General features: G+C 42.8%; 1 protein-coding gene across 1 annotated transcript; it reads right to left on the bottom strand.

The window, feature by feature from the left end:
- Positions 1-234: 234 nt before the first annotated feature.
- On the bottom strand, positions 235-13,394 carry LOC134016013 (meiosis-specific coiled-coil domain-containing protein MEIOC-like; the record flags this gene model as incomplete). The annotated part of the gene is made up of 5 exons (XM_062455450.1): positions 13,340-13,394; positions 11,230-11,380; positions 10,640-10,744; positions 904-2,608; positions 235-369 (listed from the first exon to the last, which is right to left on the bottom strand). Coding segments are annotated over exons 1-5 (2,151 nt in total), but the record flags the coding sequence as incomplete, so codon positions are not given.
- Positions 13,395-18,786: the final 5,392 nt, after the last annotated feature.

Below are 18,786 nucleotides of genomic sequence, written 5' to 3'. Positions count from 1 at the left end.
TAACTAATTTCAAAGTTGACTTTGAATATGTCAGCCCAAAATTAAATTTAATTGGTAACAACTGCATGACTCTTGATCAGGAGGTGGGAGACAATGACACTTTGAATTTTAGAGGACATCTGGGCTCTCACTGGCTGACTAACAATGAATTATTTAATTCAAGGATGGGTCCAAAGGTAGCTATTTAGTATTAGGTAAGGATTTAGTAACAACTCAAAAGTTGAAAATCCTCACCCTGGCTTGTTCGCGCAACTGGTCCACAATGAGACGGTCAACTCGGGAAGGATTTGGTGGGACTTTTGGGAAGGCGCTGCAGCTCACTGCTGAAACTCGTTTCCCAGGATAATACCTTGCAAGGATTGCCTCAGCCTGTCATAGAAAAAAGTAAGCCAACTTCACTCAATTCATGTTCTTTCATTTCATCTTTCCACATTCTATACATGACAGAAAAATCAATAAGCACTTGGTTGCAGCCTCACTCTTGTTTAATGACTGAAGTGTTTCTCCCAAATGACACAAATAGCAATACAAAATGCATGAAAACTGGATATACATAAAATTATTATAGAGTAATTACAATGCAGGATCCCAAGGGATATGTATGTGGCTGACCACATTAAAGGTACAATAGGTAAGATTTTTGTGTTAAAACGTTGTTACCAGACCATTGTAAATCCATTCCTATCATTGAAAAAGGCTCACTGACCAAAGCTCATTGGTTTAAAATTGGTTCTAAGTGCCACAGCCAATGTCAATGTCAGCATGTTTACAGAAAAGGGTTGGTTTGGAGTGGTTTGAAGGTGTTGCTGCTATTCCTCTCTTGACTGTAAGTCCGAAATTACCTATTGTACCTTAAAGTCAAATTCACCTCCTTGCTTTTTATCTAGCCGTCTGCAGGGTTACCTTTTTCCTCTCCTTCTCCAGGACCCTCCATTGTTCATAACACTCCTCCAGTTGGTAGTGGAGCTGGCCGGTGGGGGCGCAGTGGTTCTTCACAAGCCGCGGGGACCTCATTGTGGCTGCCATGCCCAGGAATGGCCCGTCTCCACTCATGTCATGGAGGTAGGGGTTGAAGGGCAGGAACTCGCCATCTGGCAGCAGGTTGCACAGATCCATAAATGTGACCGGGTTGCCATATGGGAAGGCTGACCTGGGCGGGAAGCCTCCGATGCCAAGCTGCAGCTGGTAGGGATTCTTCCTGGGGTCGCCCACAGCACACACATATGGGAACAGAGCAGAAGGCTCCTTCTTTCCCGAGGTGTTCACGCCAAAGTTCCCACCCGCATGCCTTTGCGAACCGTACACTCTTCCCAGAAAATCAAGGTAAGTCTCGGGCTGAAACCCAGGCTTCCTATCCCCTTCTCTCTGGGTCTGTGGCTTCATTTTCCCCTCAAAGCGCAGGGGAGACTGCCCCTCGCTGGCGAGGTTACAGTGCATCGTGTTCTTGTCTGGCTCAAACTGACTGCTGTCTCCTCCTTTCCTTAATCCCTCCAGGTTTAACCCAGCCTGGCTCTGAGCGGCCCTGTTTGGGACGTGGGGGCCGTCTCCCTGTGCGTAATCCGTGAGGCACGACACTGCTCTCTCCGCCTGATGCTGGGGCACGAACTCTGACACCGAGTGCGACAGCATTTTAGACAGCCCGGATGCGGCTCCATTTCCATTAGGCTGCTTGACTTGATTGAGGTAGTGGCCTAGCTGGCTTTGATGAGGGGGATGCTGGTTGGGAAGGGAATAATTATCCATGTGTTTGCTGAGGGCAGGTGCTGGCACAGTGAAAGAAGGTGAAAAGCCTTTGGGTGGCTGTAAGTGTTCGGCATGCTGAGGCCCTGGGAAATCTTTGGCGTAGTAGTTGCCCGTCGGTGATTGTGTCTTGGTCCTGCTATTGAGGGACTCTCTAAAGTCCCCGGCCTGCTCCTTCTTAAACTGGAGGACCTGTGTATCGAGAGCTGGGATCTTGGGGTATGAGAAGCTCTGCTGCTCGGGTACCTGTTCATCAAACTCTCTCTGTCCGCCCTGCCTGTTCTGCGACTCCCTGCTGAACGAGTCTGCTTCACTCACCAGAAGCCCCTGCATGTCCCTGGCCAACATGTTTCCCTCAGGAAGCGGGAACTGCTTGCTCCTGTGGGGCTTGACCCGTCCGTGCGTCAAATGGCTGGCGTTGCAACCGAAGAAGTAGTCGTTCAGTCGGTTCTGTAAGCCAAAAGAGGACGCGACACCGTCGATGTGATGAGAGCGCCCGTCCAGCTTTCCGACTGAACCGTAATCCGTTTCCGGTTTGTTCTTCGGCAGAAAGGAGTTCCCTCCCATTGATCCCTCCTGACACAACACCCTCTCCATGTCCTGAGTCTGCAGAGAGTACGTATCCGTATCGCCATTGCTGGGCGGAAAGAGCCACTGGTTTTTGACGTCAAAGCCGTTGAAACTTTGGTGATGCACAATCTTCTGTTGTGGCTCTTTATCTGAGAGCTGCCTGTGGCATTGATTAAATGGCTCAGGATAGACCGGAAAGGAATTTGATTGCATTTTTGATTCTGAGAGGAAGTATTGTTGGCTGTTGGCTTCCCTCACTGACTTGGGAGACCATACAGACTTCAAACTTGATAGTGCCCTGTAAAGATGGAGGAGAAAGTTAAGACACTCAAGCTCAAGTGGGGAGAAATAACAAAACATACTCTGTATTACACAGTGATGTCAGGATCATTTCAAGTGTGATTCAATGAATTAACTTTTCAGGTTTATATTGACAGCTTAACTAATGTTTTATAATTTAACTATTGTTCCAAAGAAAGAGAAAACAACAAGGTTATTAATCTCCTGTAATTTCTAAAGGTACAATAGGTCATTCCATCAATAGAGGAATTGCAGCAACAAACACCCTCAAACCACAACAAGCACTGTTTTGGAAAGTTGACAGCGACAAACGCAACAGAGCCTGCCGTCTTTTCGTAGTGTTCTAGTAAGATGTTCGCCGAACAGGTGACTTTATGAGAGGGGTTCTTGACTTTGGTGTGCTACACAATGTGTAACTAGCTGGCTATATAGCTAAGATAAGACAGTCTACTACAAACGATGCAACTGCAGCTTTTGGGAGAAATAAAGGTTTACAAATGATTGAACATTCAAAGAGAAAAAAGGAACGTGTAGCTGCCCAAATAGCTGCCCAAATTGATCACTGAACCTCTGTATACTATTGCTTATTATCCAAGCGAAGAGTACATACAGTATGCAACAAAAGTCAGTACACCCCTGTGCAATATCACTTAAATGTCAACTGATTCAATATTGTATCACCTCTCAATAATTGCATCATTTCTAAGGCGACAAGTACAGTATTTCCTCTTACGAACAATCAAAAATAAATACTTTAGAAAGACTACATTGAAAATACAGGCCTCAATGTAGAAACTTGAAAATTGAGTACACCTGTGATTTCCAATTAGCCTAATTGCACTAATTGCATGAACATAGTTATAAAATGACCTATGAACACCAGAACTTTCTCAGTTTTAGACCTATGAGCTGTGTCTATCTGCATGTCTGCATCATGGCTCCACATGGAAAATAATTGCCGGATGGAATGAAAAATCTGATTGTGAGACTTCACAAAGATGAAAAAGGATACAGGAAGAATGGTGACTAACTAAAAATCAGTAGAAACACAGTTGCAGCAGTAATCAGGAGGTATGGAATGAGCCATAGCACCACTAATCAGAGCCGCAGTGGCCGTCCTCTTAAAATGACGGCACAGACAGTGCGCTACTTGCACAATCTAGCTCTGAAAAACGGGCAGTGCTTCAGACTTGACACAGAAGTCATCAATGGAAATCAGAGTTTCTGTGACAGCTCAGACAGTGCGAAGGACATTGCATAGCAATCAACCTCTATGGACTGCGTCAACTAAAGAACCCTTGCTTGCAAGAAAAGAAGCCCAATGAATATTGGGAGCGCATTCTTTGGCCAGGTGAGACCAAGATAAATTTGTTTGGCTCAGATGGGGTCCAGCATGTCTGGCGTGAACCTCGCCAGGACTACCACAGTGAATGTATAGTCCCGACAGTGAAGGATGGAGGTGGGAGTGAGTACATAATTTTAACCAGGTGCGTTGGTATCGCTGCGGGCCGTTCCACTAGACGCGGTAAAGTAGATTCTAAAATTGCTATTTTGAACAGCTGAGGTTAGGGCTTGAGCTAGTTTGTTTCATCGTTGTGTTAATCACTGAAACTGGTTGGCTACCTGGTAAGTGATTGATCATTTTTTTAATAGCACTGGTATTTGTCACAAGATTAGTCTTGATTTGGTATTCCTTTTAAATGATTTTAGCCAATAGAAATAGGTGTGCTCAGAGCGACGGCACTTCACCGCCTCTCTCCCCCTCTCGAATCCTTCTCCAAACTCCCCACTGACTCTGCATCTGCCACCCTCCTTTCATCTCTCGCCTCTGCATTTGACTCTCTCTGTCCCCTTGTCTCAAAACCACCTCGCACATCCCCTCCCAGTCCTTGGATATCTGGCACCGTATGTACCTCCAGGGCCAACCTCCACGCAGTGGAGAGGAAGTGGGGCAAATCTCACAAGACCTCACAGCCGACCAGTCCCTTCTGGCGGCATTCTCTTCTGCTGTCACTGCCGCCAAGGTAAAATACTATCTGATATACTAGCTGATTTTTTGGATGAGAAGGTCACAGACATCTGCAGATCCTTTGCAACCACCATCCTTGTGCCCTCCCCCCCTTTAGGCCCATCCCTTCCTTTTCCACTTTCTCCCCTTACAGACTCATGCTTCTCAACACCTGCTCTCCCACCGCCCTACAACCTGTGCCCTTGAACCTATCCCCTCTTCTCTCCTCCAGGCTATCACACCTGACATTCTCACATTTGTCTCCTCCCTTGTCAACTTCTCCCTGTCTTCAGGCTGTTTTCCATCATCTTCCAAGAGGGCCTATATCACCCCGCTGCTAAAAAGAGCCTACCCTGGATCCCTCCATCATCCAGAACTAACGCCCGGTATCTCTTCTTCCTTTTCTATCAATCCAAAAAAAAAAAAAAAAAAACAATCCAACCAGCTGCTTCTAATCAACTTTCTTCTTTCTTTTCTAAAAACAACCTGCTAGACACCCATCAGTCTGGCTTCAGACAGAGACCGCACTCCTCTCCGTCAGCGAATCACTCTATGCCGCACAAGCAGCCTCCCTCTCCTCTGTCCTCATTCTTCTAGATATCTGTGCTGCCTTCGACACTGTGGATTACTCCATCCTCCTGTCCTCCCTGTCAGCAATGGGGATCTGTGGCACAGCCCTGAACTGGATTGAGTCCTACCTCTCAGGTTGCCTGGGCTGGTACAGTATCGACACCTCAGCCCCTTGCCACAGGAGTTCCCCAGGGCTCAGTCCTAGGCCCGCTTCTTTCTCTCTTTACACTTGTTCCCTTGGCCCTGTTATGACTGCACATGGTCTATCCTACCACTGCTATGCAGACGATACCCAACTCACCTCACCTCATTCCCACCATCTGACACACAGGTTTCAGCCTGTATCTTCAGCCCGTATCCCGTAGCTTGCCTGAGTGACATCCAGAGCTGGATGGACAACCACCATCTAAAGCTCAAACCAGGCAAGACAGAAATGATATTCATTCCTGCTATTACCTCTCCCCATCTGGATCTTTCCATTTCGCTAGGGGATACCTCACTGAAGCCATCACCCTGTCCAAGGAACCTTGGCGTGGTGATGGACAGCAGACTGTCCCTCTTCAAGAACATTGCGGCAGTGACCCGGTCATGCAGGTTCTTCTTATACAATATACAGAGAATCCGCCCCTTTCTCACCCCCTACTCGACCCAGCTCCTGGTCCAAGCGATGGTTTTGTCCCGCCTAGACTACTGAAACTCCTTCTTGGCTGGCCTCCCAGCGTCCGCCATCAGACCCCTCCAACTTATCCAGAATGCAGCAGCTTGTCTGGTCTGCAACCTTCCCAAACAATCGCATGTCACCCCCCCTGCTTACTTCCCTCCACTGGCTGCCTGTCATGGCTTGCATCAAATTCAAAACATTGGTGCTAGCCTTCAAAGCAGTTAAGGGGTCAGCCCTAGCTTACCCCCCAAAAAAATCTGACCCTACACAGACCTCTTTGTTCGGCCACCACAGGCCGCTTGGCACCTCCTCCTCTCCAAACTTCCACCTCCTGCTCACGACTGTCTGATCTGGCTCCACAGTGGTGGAACAAACTCCCCGTTGACGTCAGAAGAGCAGAATCTCTTGCCATCTTCAAACGCAAGCTGAAGACACACCTCATCAAGCTGCAACTCTCCCTATCCCTCCCTACCTCCCTGTAGACCTTAATTGCTGTCTTTAGCTGTGATATTTACTTGTGTATTAGGATGTATTGTTTGGCTAGGTAAGCAGTGTTTAGCTAGGTAAGCGGTTTGTTCATACATTTGCGTGTTGTGGTATTACGATTAAAAAATAATAATAAAAATAAAAAAGAGGTCCGTATCTTTGTTGTGCAGGTAGCAGTTGAAATTGTACTTCGTACCGATAACAGCGTCTGTCAAATGCCATTAATGTAATTTAATGTAATTGCTGCATGAGTGCAAAAGGTGTTGGGGAGATGACATTTATAGATGGCACCATGAATGCCTATAGATATTCCAAAATACTGGCAGACAAGATGATTCCCAGTCTCCAGAAGCTTGGCAGAAGAGGATTATTCCAGCTTGATAACAATCCCAAGCACACTGCCAAAATTATGCAAGAGTTTCTAAAGAACAAAAGAGTGAAAACTATAACCTGGCCAAGTATGTCGCCTGACTTGAACCCAATAGAACACCTTTGGGGTATTTTAAAGCGAAAGGTAGAGCAACACAACCCCTCCAGGAAAGAGCAGCTGAAAAATATTGTCTCTGAAGAATGGCAGAACATTTCTCCACAGATTTGTGCAACACTGGTATCCTCCATGCCGAGGATTGAGTCTGTCATCAAAAATAAAGGTGGACATACCAAGTATTGAAAAAGAAAAAAAAGAAAAAAGATTTCAATCTCAGTAATGATAGGTGTACTGACTTTTTCCTACTGTGAGGCCCATATTTTTTTATATAGTAAATCTAAACTGTTCGTTTTTTATTTTACATAAGAGCAAATACCGTACTGTAAAACTTAGAAGTAATTAAATGACTGTAAAGTGATACAATTTTGACTCATTTGCCATTTAAGTGATATTGCACAGGGGTGTACACATTTCTGTTGTATACTGCATCTAGTTATAAAACGATACCAGTTTGTTATTGCCTGAGGCTCGCAACGCTCGCTACTATGTTCATATTGCCTTGTATTGTTCCTATATTTGTAAATTTGTCGAGCTAACTATGGCTAATCTGCTAGTTGCTACCGATAGCGAACTGGTAGTGTTTCATAACTAGATATGTAGTCTTCGCTTGGATAATAAGCAATCGTATACAGAGTTCCAGTGATAGCTTTTCTGGAGTGCAATGTAGGCAGCTACACGTGAACAATCCGAATTGCAAAACATAAGGTTGTGGCAATTAGAACCAATTTTCAACCAATGAGCTTGAATTATTCTACAGCTGCACAATGTTTTGGTACAGAGTGATGGCCTGTCAACTGTATATTTTGAAACCAGAATTTAAGCACTATAAACACAGGCAGAGGGTAAGTCAGCATATCAGTGGGACTTTTTCAACGATAGGAAGGGATTTACAATGGTTAGCGACCAAATGTTTTAACAAAAATCTTACCTATTGTACCTTTAAGGCAGCAAACAGGTTTTCCCAGTCAATAGGGTGAATCAGAAGGCTTATAAACAACAGATGGTAAATTACTTCCAGGTTCTATATTACTGATCAGTCGATGTTAATGGACGATTAATAATGACAAAAGAGTGCCTTGTTTGTTGTTGCTGATCAAGTTGGCTGATTGGATCTTTCAGATTTCCTCCTCTGAAAAACGGAAATCAGAAACGAGCATGTATGTCACGTATTAAAAGAGAATAGGAGCCTGGAGATGGGCCATTCCAAGTAGAAGAACCCAGAAGTATGATCGCTTGCTCTGTAACGTCAAGCTAATTCGTCCTGTGCTTAATTTGTTTATACCTACATTATGTCAACAGCACAGATAAAGTAACAATCACCTCCAGCAAGTAAGCCCACATTTGGAAAGCAAGACTACGTACTAAGAGTGGTCTTCATAGCAATAAAATTGGCTGCACAACACAGTTTGGAACCACCAGGACTCTTCCTAGAGTAACTGGGTAAGAAGGCCTTGGTCAGGGAGTTGACAAAGAACCCAACTTTCACTCTAACAGAGCTTCGGAAGTCCTCTGCAGAGAAGGGAGAACCTGCCGGAAGGATGACCATCTCAGCAGCACTCCATTGATCAGGCCTTCATGGTAGAGTGGCTAGACGGAAGCCATTCTTTAGTAAAATGAGAAAAATGACATATGACTGCCCTTGTGGAGATTGGTCTGATGAGACAGAAACTCCAAGCACTGCCTGGCAAACCCAGGCACTGCTCCTTACATGGCTAATACCATACCAATGGTGTAGCTTGGTGGTGGCAGCATCATGCTATGGGGGTGCTTTTCAGCAGCAGGGACAGGGAGACTGGTCAGACTTGAGGGAAGGAAGCATGAAACCAAATACAGACGACCTCAGACCGGGGGGACCATTCACCCATCAGCCCAACAATGACCTGAATCATACAGCCAAGACAATGCTCAACTGGCTTACTGACAAGTGTCTGACAGTTCTTGAGTGGCCCAGCCAAAGCCTAGACTTAAACCCCATAGGACATCTGTGGAGACAACTACCCAAAACCAGGTGTGCAAAGCTTGAAGGACTTACACAAGAAAGCTGTAACTGCTGCCAAAGGGTCTTTTACAAAGTACTGAATTAATGGTCTGAATACTTATGACTACTCTGAGACTGAAAAAAAGAGGTTAGCGTTTGTGGTGAGATGACTATCTGGCGACGGTAACATTAGGAAGCCTTGCTTTGAAGGTGGTTATAAGCATGCTAAGTTTCCTCGTTCCACCCATATATTTTAATATACAGTAACTTGGACTGTACCATCCAGATAGTCTCAGACCTAGCTCGTATACCATGGATGAGCGCCCTCATGCATTCAGGAATATAATTTTTGTTTTAACATACGAATTCCAAGAAAAATAAGCAACCGATTAACCATTTACATCCCTAATAGGTAGTAAAGAACCCTGGCCTGCCTAGTGTTAAAACTGTGGATAAGTTAAAGTAGTAAACTGTTAATTATAGTTACTTGTTTAATTTTACTAGAAGTTAGTCTCCCAGTGTCGTATGTACATTACAATATGTGCAGATTGTGAAGTATGAGAAATATCGAAAGACGACTACTTTTTAAAACAGGGAAATGCAATAAAAATACAAAGTAGCACTGCATTATGCGCTGTTATCTAAAAACAGAAAAGCATTGCCCATTAATAACCTTTGTAGCACATACAGGCATAATGAATCTATTCTAAGCACTTACACTCACTGATCACTTTATTAGGAACACCTGTACACCTACTTATTCATGCAATTATCTTATCAGCCAATTGTGTGGCAACACTGCAATGCATAAAATCATGCAGGTACAGGTCAAGAGCTTCAGTTAATGTTCACATCAATCATCAGAATGGGGAAAAAATTTGATCTCAGCATCTCAGAATGCACAACACTTGGGGATGGGCTACAACAGCAGAAGACCACATTGGGTTCCACGTCTGCCAGCCAAGAACACAAAGCTGAGGCTGCAGTGGGCACAGGCTCACCAAAATTGAACAGGTGAAGATTGGAAAAGCATAGGCACACAGACGGTAGTCAGAATTTGCCGCCAAGAGCATGAATCCATGGACCCAACCTACCTTCTGTGAACAGTCCAGGCTGGTGGGGATGGTGTAATGGTGTGGGGAATGTCTTGGTACACCAATAAATCATGGCTTGAATGCCGCAGCCTATTTGAGTATTGTTGCTGACCAGGTGCAACCCTTCATGGCCACAATGTACCCATCTTCTCATGGCTACTTCCAGCATGATAACGCACCATGTCACAAAGCAAAAGTCATCTCAAACTGGATTCATGAACATGAAAATGAGTTCAATATTCTTCAGTGGCCTTCCCAGTCAATAGATCTGAATCCAATAGAACACCTTTGGGATGTGGCTGACAAATCTGCAGAAATGGCGTGATCCAATTATATCAACATGGAATAGAATCTCAAAAGAATGTTTTCAATATCTTATGGAATCCATTCCATGAAGAATTGAGGCTGTTTTGAGAGCAAATAGAGGCCCTACCCAGTATATATGTTCCTAATAAAGTGCTCAGTGAGTCTATATTTAAGTTCCTTAGTTAGACTTTATTCAAAATAATTGGGCCAACAGAGAGCAAACAAAAATAACTGACTTCCCAGTAACACTGAATTAACTGGCCAAAGTTAGCAACATATAAAACATGAACTGTAATTGTGAGACAAAATCATTCTGCTATTGGTAAATCTGTTCACCAAGGTAATGGCTGAGGTTTTATTCCAATGTTGTGGAACAGTCTTAAAAGTATTAAGTCAGAAAAAAGCAGAGAAACAGAAAAAGAAAAAAGGAGTTACTAACTCTTCTGCAAAGTCTGTATCCATGTGGTCTGCCTCTTCCAGGATATTTGACACAAGTCCATAGAGATCAGATTCACTTCCACACTCCTTTCCATCAGCAAAAGTCCTTGGAAAGGAAAGTACAAAAGCTGACTTGAGCCCAAAAAGAGATGCTGTGGTATCTGACCTGAAACAAGCAGTTCATGCTCGAAAACTACTGATTTATCTGAATTAAATCAATTCTCCAAGGAGTGGGCTAAAATCCCTCCACAAGTACTGATATCAAATTAAAGGAAGTGTTTGGTTGCAATTATTGCTGCTAAATGTGATGCAACCAGTTATTACGTTTAAGTGGGCAATTACTTTTTCCACTTCTGTCTTTACATGAATAAAATCATCATTAAAAAAAATGTTTTGTGTTACTTGGGTTCCGTTGGGTTCTGTTGTCTAATATTACATTATATACATGTCTAAAGATCTGAAACCGTTCAGTGTGATAATATGTAATAATAGAGGATATCAGGAAGGGGGCTGTTTCATGACAATGTACAGTGTATATGTTTTGAGAGGAAATGGTGAACATTGTGAGCATACAGTAAGACAGGTAAGCACCTGTTCTTGGCACATTCCCCGAGCTGGTAGGGATCTTCCCCGGGCTGCCCAGGGTGTGTAGGGCAGCGATGACTCCTCTTGGGGGGCAAAGCCAGGAAAGGGGAGGGGAGAGGTGAAGGGCTGAGGGACTCTAACTCTATCCCCACATAAACTGGACTGCAAAATAATATAAAAGTACAACATTTTGACATTTTCACACAAAGACTGCATTTTAGTTCACAGATTTGGAATAGCTTGCCTTCCTCAGGGTATGATAGTTTGCAATTGCCAGGTTTTACTGCAATGAACACTGACAACAAAATGGCGTGAGCAATAATGGTTAGTTATATTTAAAAAAAACATTATCAAGAATTTCATACATTTAGTGTTCCCAAAAATTGTGCAAGACAATACACAATTGTGCAAGAAAATGTTTTATGTTGTATTTATACAATTTTACTTTAATTTATACGACTTTTTTCTTAAACTGGGACAATATTTTCAATCAAACAGTGACATGCATTTCTCAAATCTCAACTAACCAAAAGCCTGAGGATACTACCAAGAACTGATTGCTTATCAAGGGCATATGATTTTCAGTTTACACACTCAGAAATGCATTCTTTTTTAAATATGTCAAAACAAGTGTGTATTGAAGTTCATTAGTACTTGGTGAGTCCATCTTTCATCCTGATTATCACCTTCACTTTGCTTGGCATTGATTCTACCCACTTCCCATAGCTGATCTTTAGCCTACTTGATGTTCCCTCTTCACCTGCTACCAGATATTTGACTGGATTGACTGTCTGGGGAATGCCATTCAAATAAGCTCCACTTGTTCTCAATAAGGTATTCTCAAATAACAAGTGTAATTGGAGCATTATAATTGCGTTATTCCTCGAAACAACCAGGAATTGATAGTCTCCTCAGATTTTTGGCCCCCATTGCAGACTGTTTGTTTTTTGTTCTTCTTATAGTACAGCACCATTTAATTTATAATATCATTTTTGTTTCATCCCCCCAATAGAGATACTGCCAACAGAAGTCTTTTTCAGACCTGTGGGAAACACTGAATATGTTAGCATAGCTTATAAACACACAAACACAAAGTAAAATCAACTCAAAATTTAGTAAAGGTAACCTTGACTGGTTAGCTCCCTTGAAAAATAATTGTATCGGCAATACAATATTAATAATTGCTTACCTGATGCTTATACGATGTAAAATAAGAATCTGAACCAGAAGCTGCACTCTGAAACTGACTGAAGGCCATATTTCCTCTGCTTGAACCCCCACTCACTGTACTTTTCACTGCATAATTTGTCTGAAAACATAATATTCATGACTTTACACACTTTGGCTATTAAGCAACAGCCACTGACAGTTTCCTTGACTTGACAGGGTCATGTTACATATTTTGTACTGTAACATACTTTAATTTTGATATTGTAAAATTTGAACAAACAGACATTTCAGTTTTTCTCATGGATAGCTGAAAGACAGCAGTAAAAGGATATCAGTCATTCTTTAACATAAAGGTTCTAAGTGTGAAAAATGAGTGTAAATATCTCACTGTAACCATCAGCTAGCTAATTAAATCCTCAGTGGTTTATGATGCAACTTAATGGTAGCAAGCTAACTTGATGGCATGCAAGTTCATTTGCTGGCTATGTTATCAGGTTTTACACCAATACCAATAACCAGCTTTACATTTAGCTAGCTTAGCCGAGCATGAAAAACATGAACCATCTCGGGCGTTATAGATAGCCTAGATAGCGATGCCAGCTTGCTAACGTTAAGAACAAGAAACTTACAGTCAGCTACCGTTTGTTTCAAAGCGATGTGACATGACATATGAACTTTGTAAATAATATGATACTGTAAGTTAGCCATCGTTTAGTACGATGTATAACGTTAGCTAACGCTACTAAATTAGCTACCAACTTAACGTTAGTTTATTAGCTTAGATACCTTTCCTAACGTAAGTTATTTATTTATGAGAATAAATTCACCTTTTTTTCGATAGGCGGTCGATTCGTTTTCTCTTCCTTTAACGGGATAAACAACGGCGATAAGTTTAAACGAATAAAGGAAGATATACAATTTGATCATCAATATTCCTCGAGCTCACCCGTTAAAACCTGCTCGAGATCGTGATTCCCCGCGAAGCGCTCGGTATCCACCATTCAGGCTGTGGTAATCACGCTAAACCAGCTGCTGCTGAAGCCGATTGGTCACAAAGTTGTACCTGGCATCCAATGATTGTAGACTGGGGGAAGGGTAGTCGATAGGGCAAAAGTGCAGCTTGAAGAAATATTTTGTCCACAAGAATGATAGCTCTGAAGTCAACCGCTTTAGTTATGACATACGTACACGCTGCGACATCATGCAGGCCCTAATGGTACAGTGAAATAAAGCGCTGTTTAAATGTATTTTATTTACATTTGCAAAACCAATAGGTATGTCAAAGTTGTTCCTTTTCACTGCGTCAGTCTTCACTTGCTCGGGGTTCTCTGTGTTATACGGCCTATGGTTAGGGTACCGAGAGCAAGTGTCCCTCGTGGACATTATACATTCACGGAGCACTTTATTACTTATTTTTTATACTTCTACTGCTGTAGCCTACAGATATGATGCGTTGTGTGTTCAGATATGCTCTTCTGCATACCCCTGTTATAATGTGTGGTTATATGCGTTACTGTCAACTTCCTGTCAGCTTTGACCAGTCTGGCCATTCTCCTTTGACGTCTCTCATTAACAAGGCGTTTCTGTATGCAGAACTGCTGCTCACTGGATTTTCTGTTTATTTACAATTTTTTTTTTTTTGCACCATTCTTTGCAAATTCTAGAGACTAGTGCGTGAAAATTCCAGAAGATCCACAGTTTCTGAGATACTCAAACCACCCTGCCTGCCACCAACAATCATTCCATGGTCACTTAGATCACATTTTTTCTCCATTTTGATGGTTGATGTAAACATTAACTGAAGCTCCTGTATCTACATGATTGTATGCATTGCACTGCTGCCACACTGGCTGATTGGATTATTGCATGAATACGTAGGTGTAATTAAGTAAAATTGTTCCTAATAAAGTGCTTGGTGAGGGTATATGTTTACTTTTTTTTATGCTATAATTTCATGAATTTGTAACAGCCTGTTATGTCAAAATGGATGGTGTAAGCCAGTCAAAAGTAACATTTGGTCTCATGCGCTGGTCAGCTTGCTGACTTCCCCCTCCTGGAGCATACATTGTTAGCCCCCACCGTTGGCACACATGCCTGTGGGGGAGAGCTAGAGAAGGATACTTAGAGGTGCCTTCTTGGGCCCTGGGGGCCCCCTTTTCTCACATTCCTACAGGATTTGAGTACAGGAGTACTGGAGATGGCATAAAGATGCTTCATGATAATCCCAGGTCAGAATATAGTAATGTTTGGTGTTATTCTGATTGGTTCAGTGCGTCTGGTGTAATGGTCTAGTTTTTGTAACAGTCTACCGTTGATATCACAACCATTCAGGAGCCGAGGGGAAACTGGGCAAAATCTGTCTCTGTAGAAGCCATGTGTTTTAGCCCCCAGCCTGGTGGGCCTGGCTGTAAACGATAGATGGGTGACTCACTTTTAGGGTCAAGAACTAAGGCCTGAATTTCGGAGATAAGGAGAAGAAACCAAACAGTCTGGGGTGTCTCCTTTCCTTTCATTCACCCAAATCAGGTTTATCCAAAAGGTATATTACCATGAGAGGCACAAATACGTATTTACAGCATAATGCAGTTATCATGAAAACTCCCAAGTACAGCATTCATAGATATGATGGGGCGGCCTGTAGCCTAGTGGTTAAGGTCAGGAAGGGCTGCCATTTGTGAGGGGCCTGAGAGCTGGGGTTTCAATGTTGTTTAGACTACCTGTTGGGGAGTTAAGATGTATGAGTGGTCCAAGGTCAGTTGGGTCATGGGAAAAGAATCCTCCCGAACATTGGTGACCTCCCTGTGACCCCATACCTGGTCACTTCCAAGGGGGAAGACTCCGGACAATGCCACAGAGCCCTCATTTGGGCACTGCTGTCATTACACCGGTGACTACTCTCCTAGATTAAATATTCAAAAACTGCTATTAAGATAGTAAATAGACCCGGTAAACACCTTGAAAACATTGCCCATGTGATCCTTGTATTATTGCAATAAGTCTTATGTAATGGTAACAGGAATTGCATGTAAATTGAATAATCAGGAGGGAAGTTTCATGATAACTGCAACATAATAAAACATAAGGGTAATCTGTTTGGTATGGATGTGATCTGATAAAATCAAGGAATCGGATGAGATACATTTCATACCAAATGGAATTTAATAAACTATAGTTTCAGTATCCTAAGGGAAAACCTACACGTCCTCTCTTGGTAATCATCTCATTTTCCCTACTCAACAACCCCCCAACGGTGGGGGTCTAAATTCCAGATTTGACCACCCCTCCAGGTTGATTTATGGCACTGCCGCCTGGTTTCAAACGTATGATTTTGGCATAAAAGCAAGGGAGACAGACCAATCTGGGAGATCGTATTTGACTTCCCACACAGCATATTGTAAGTGTATGTAAGTATCAGGAAGATTGTTTTCGACTTCCCACACAACATGTCTTGTGTATGTATGTATGTATGTATGTGTAGCAGCGGAAGATCGTATTCGACTTTCCACATGGCATATTCTATACTCTGTGTTCGTGTGTAGTCCAAGCAGGCTAGGTATGATTATTTACTCTATCTCTATTCTTAATTTGTGTATTTGTAATTGATTACAATATTCTAAAGCTGATAACCTACCTGTCTGCGAATAAACTATTTTGTTTGTAACTTGTGTGATCTCCATGACTCTAATTCATCTTGTAGCTTTTCAGCCTAAATTACAACTGAATATTGAGGGGGAAAAGGGAGGCCAAAGACTGACCGATCGGCAGTTTGGCACATATGTGATAGTTCTAAGCTGTGAGGCCAGCAAGTTTCTGCCACTTAAAGGGTCGGGGGACGCACGGCTCTTGTGATTTGACGCGAAGGGAACCCCTGGGCGTTATGGCGCTGGTTCCTGTCAAATTAGCTCTAAGGAGCCCAGTTAATGCTACGCCGCTGTGAATAGTGTCTGACCTCTCATACTTTGCAAAAGCCTCCCAGAATTAGCCTCCCTTTCTCAACCCCCAGCTTGTTCATTACTGTGAGACATGCACACTCTTATACACATGCACAGACACACGCGCACACACGCGCACAACACACACACACGCTTACACTCAGAAACATGTGGTCACATGCACTTTCCCATTCTCTCTTCCAATGAGATTATTTCTATTTCGAAACAGAAATAAGTGTTCTAATAAACATTGGCAGATGAAAGACCATTTTGGCCATTTTTTCCCGAGCACTCTCTCCAAACATCACACAAGCTGCCATTACACACTCCAACCACAGGGAGGAGCCAGAGTGCTAATGTTGCTCCCGCTGTAAAAGCACTTCAGCCCAACTATGTATCTATTTGCTCTAGCAAAAGTGCTGCACCACCTGATTTCACTAATTACCTTACTGCCTGAACCAAGCAGGTAAACTAATTAGTGAAATCCTGTGGCGTAGTGCATGGTTGGAGAAATACCTGCAGACACCGCGGCCTTCAGGACCAGGTGTTGAGTCGCCCTGCACTACACTCGCTCTGCACTACTACTGAACTGCTAGCAGGATTGTATGGGAGAAAACAAGAGAATCATTGTGACAAGGACATTTTTAATGTGGCGTCTACGTTTCTGATAGTTAAATACATAAATAAAAAATCAAAAAATTAAACTGTGGATATTGTTATAGAAGCATTCGGCGACACTTAACTGTAACATTACATAATCTATATACTTGAATACAAATCTAACGTTAGCTGGTAAGCCATGCTAACAAGATTGATAAGTGGGAAATTGTGGGAAGCCAGCTAACTAAATAACTGTTATGTTTGACAGTTAGCTACCGAGCTAGTTGGATGCTGGCCAGTTAGCTAGACAGTAAGTTATAACAGTTGTTGCCGGCTAAGTTATCTAACTTTTCTGAACAAACATTCTATGGCACTAAACTCTAACATAAGTAATTATAGCTGGCGGGCCACAACGTCTGACTGAAACTTTCTCTTTTTTTCTGACTGATAACACCGTGATTTCCTGAAATTCCTTTTAATAAGGAATAAATTCATTCATTTGCCAGATGATTTTATCCTTAATTGATGTAATGGAATGCGGACAACCAAAGATTGTATAAATGTAGAATATTCTATCATCAAGTGAACAGAAACATTGGAGGAGTCTAGCTTCATTATAGTCAAACGTAACTGAGCCTGTCTCTAAACGAATAGCCTATGACACAAATAGCTTACAGCGAGTAATATCTACGGATAGAAATATTATCTCAAAGCTAGGGTGACCTACCTATGTGTTATGTACAAAAAACATTTGTGTGTCACAAAAACCAGTGAATCCATAGCATCCATTTCCCACATTATACTGCTGCACATGCAGCTGAGGGGGGAGGCATTGATCTCTGACACCAATACTGCCAGCTGGGCTGTAGGGGGCGACAATGAGCTGCAGCCCTGAACACACACCTCTCTGTGCTGAAGAGGAGCTGCTCTGTGTCACATACAGAACCCATAGCAGAGCAGCTGCTGAACCACGCACACACTCCTGTAGCACAACATCACAGACATCACACAGTGTATCACACACACTCCTGTACCACAACATCACAGACATCGCTTCACAAAGAGGAATAATTACACGGGTGCTCTGAGTTAATCCAAAAGCAAAGGATGTGTGCTTTCTCCCAGTAGAGGGTGGGATTTCAAATGAACATCATTCAGAAGGGTATTTGCATAAAATACATGCATCCAAATTCATGTTATCAATGTGTTTCTATTCAGATGCAATCAGGTAATGTCACAGTTTTTTCTGGACTGAATCATAGAAATTACAGAAATTACAGAAATTACACCTCCACCCTCTCATGTTCAAACAGCTCATCAGTGGTGAGGTATTTTGGGCTGAGAAACTGTGAGCTGTTGGGGTGAAACTCATATTTGCATGTGCAGGTGGGGCAGGCTGGTTCTGCTGTCCCTCAGTGGGACTGACTCAATCTCAGAATAGAGCAGCACTGTGGCCAGGTGTCTGGGCCGTCCCCAGGGGGTTAGTGTGAGCTGAGCACACATCCTGCTGTACAGAACTGCTCTGAGCACGCTGCACACATCACTGCTCCTCTCAGCAGGCCTCCAGAGCTGGGACTGCCCCTCCTCAACTGATTCCAGATCAGTTCTTTCACACACAGTCTCTTATCACCTCCGTCTAGGCTGAATATTCTATAATAATTTTATTTGGACAAAGCAATCCATGTACCTAAATCATATAGTCTTGTCAAAAAAAAGGATACTCAGGTTGCATTTCTGTGTGGTTTCTCCATTCAAATTATCTCTTTGTCAATTTTACTTCAAGCTATCAATCATTATCATCTCATACACATTTTTGGGTGTTTTGTATAAATATGTTCAGTGGCAAGAATATAATTTGATT

This window comes from Osmerus eperlanus, unplaced genomic scaffold, assembly GCF_963692335.1.
Source record: "Osmerus eperlanus unplaced genomic scaffold, fOsmEpe2.1 SCAFFOLD_553, whole genome shotgun sequence".
In the NCBI taxonomy this organism is placed as follows: Eukaryota; Metazoa; Chordata; class Actinopteri; order Osmeriformes; family Osmeridae; genus Osmerus; species Osmerus eperlanus.
Note: the sequence above shows the minus strand (reverse complement) of the source record. Positions and strands in the feature narration are given on the sequence as shown.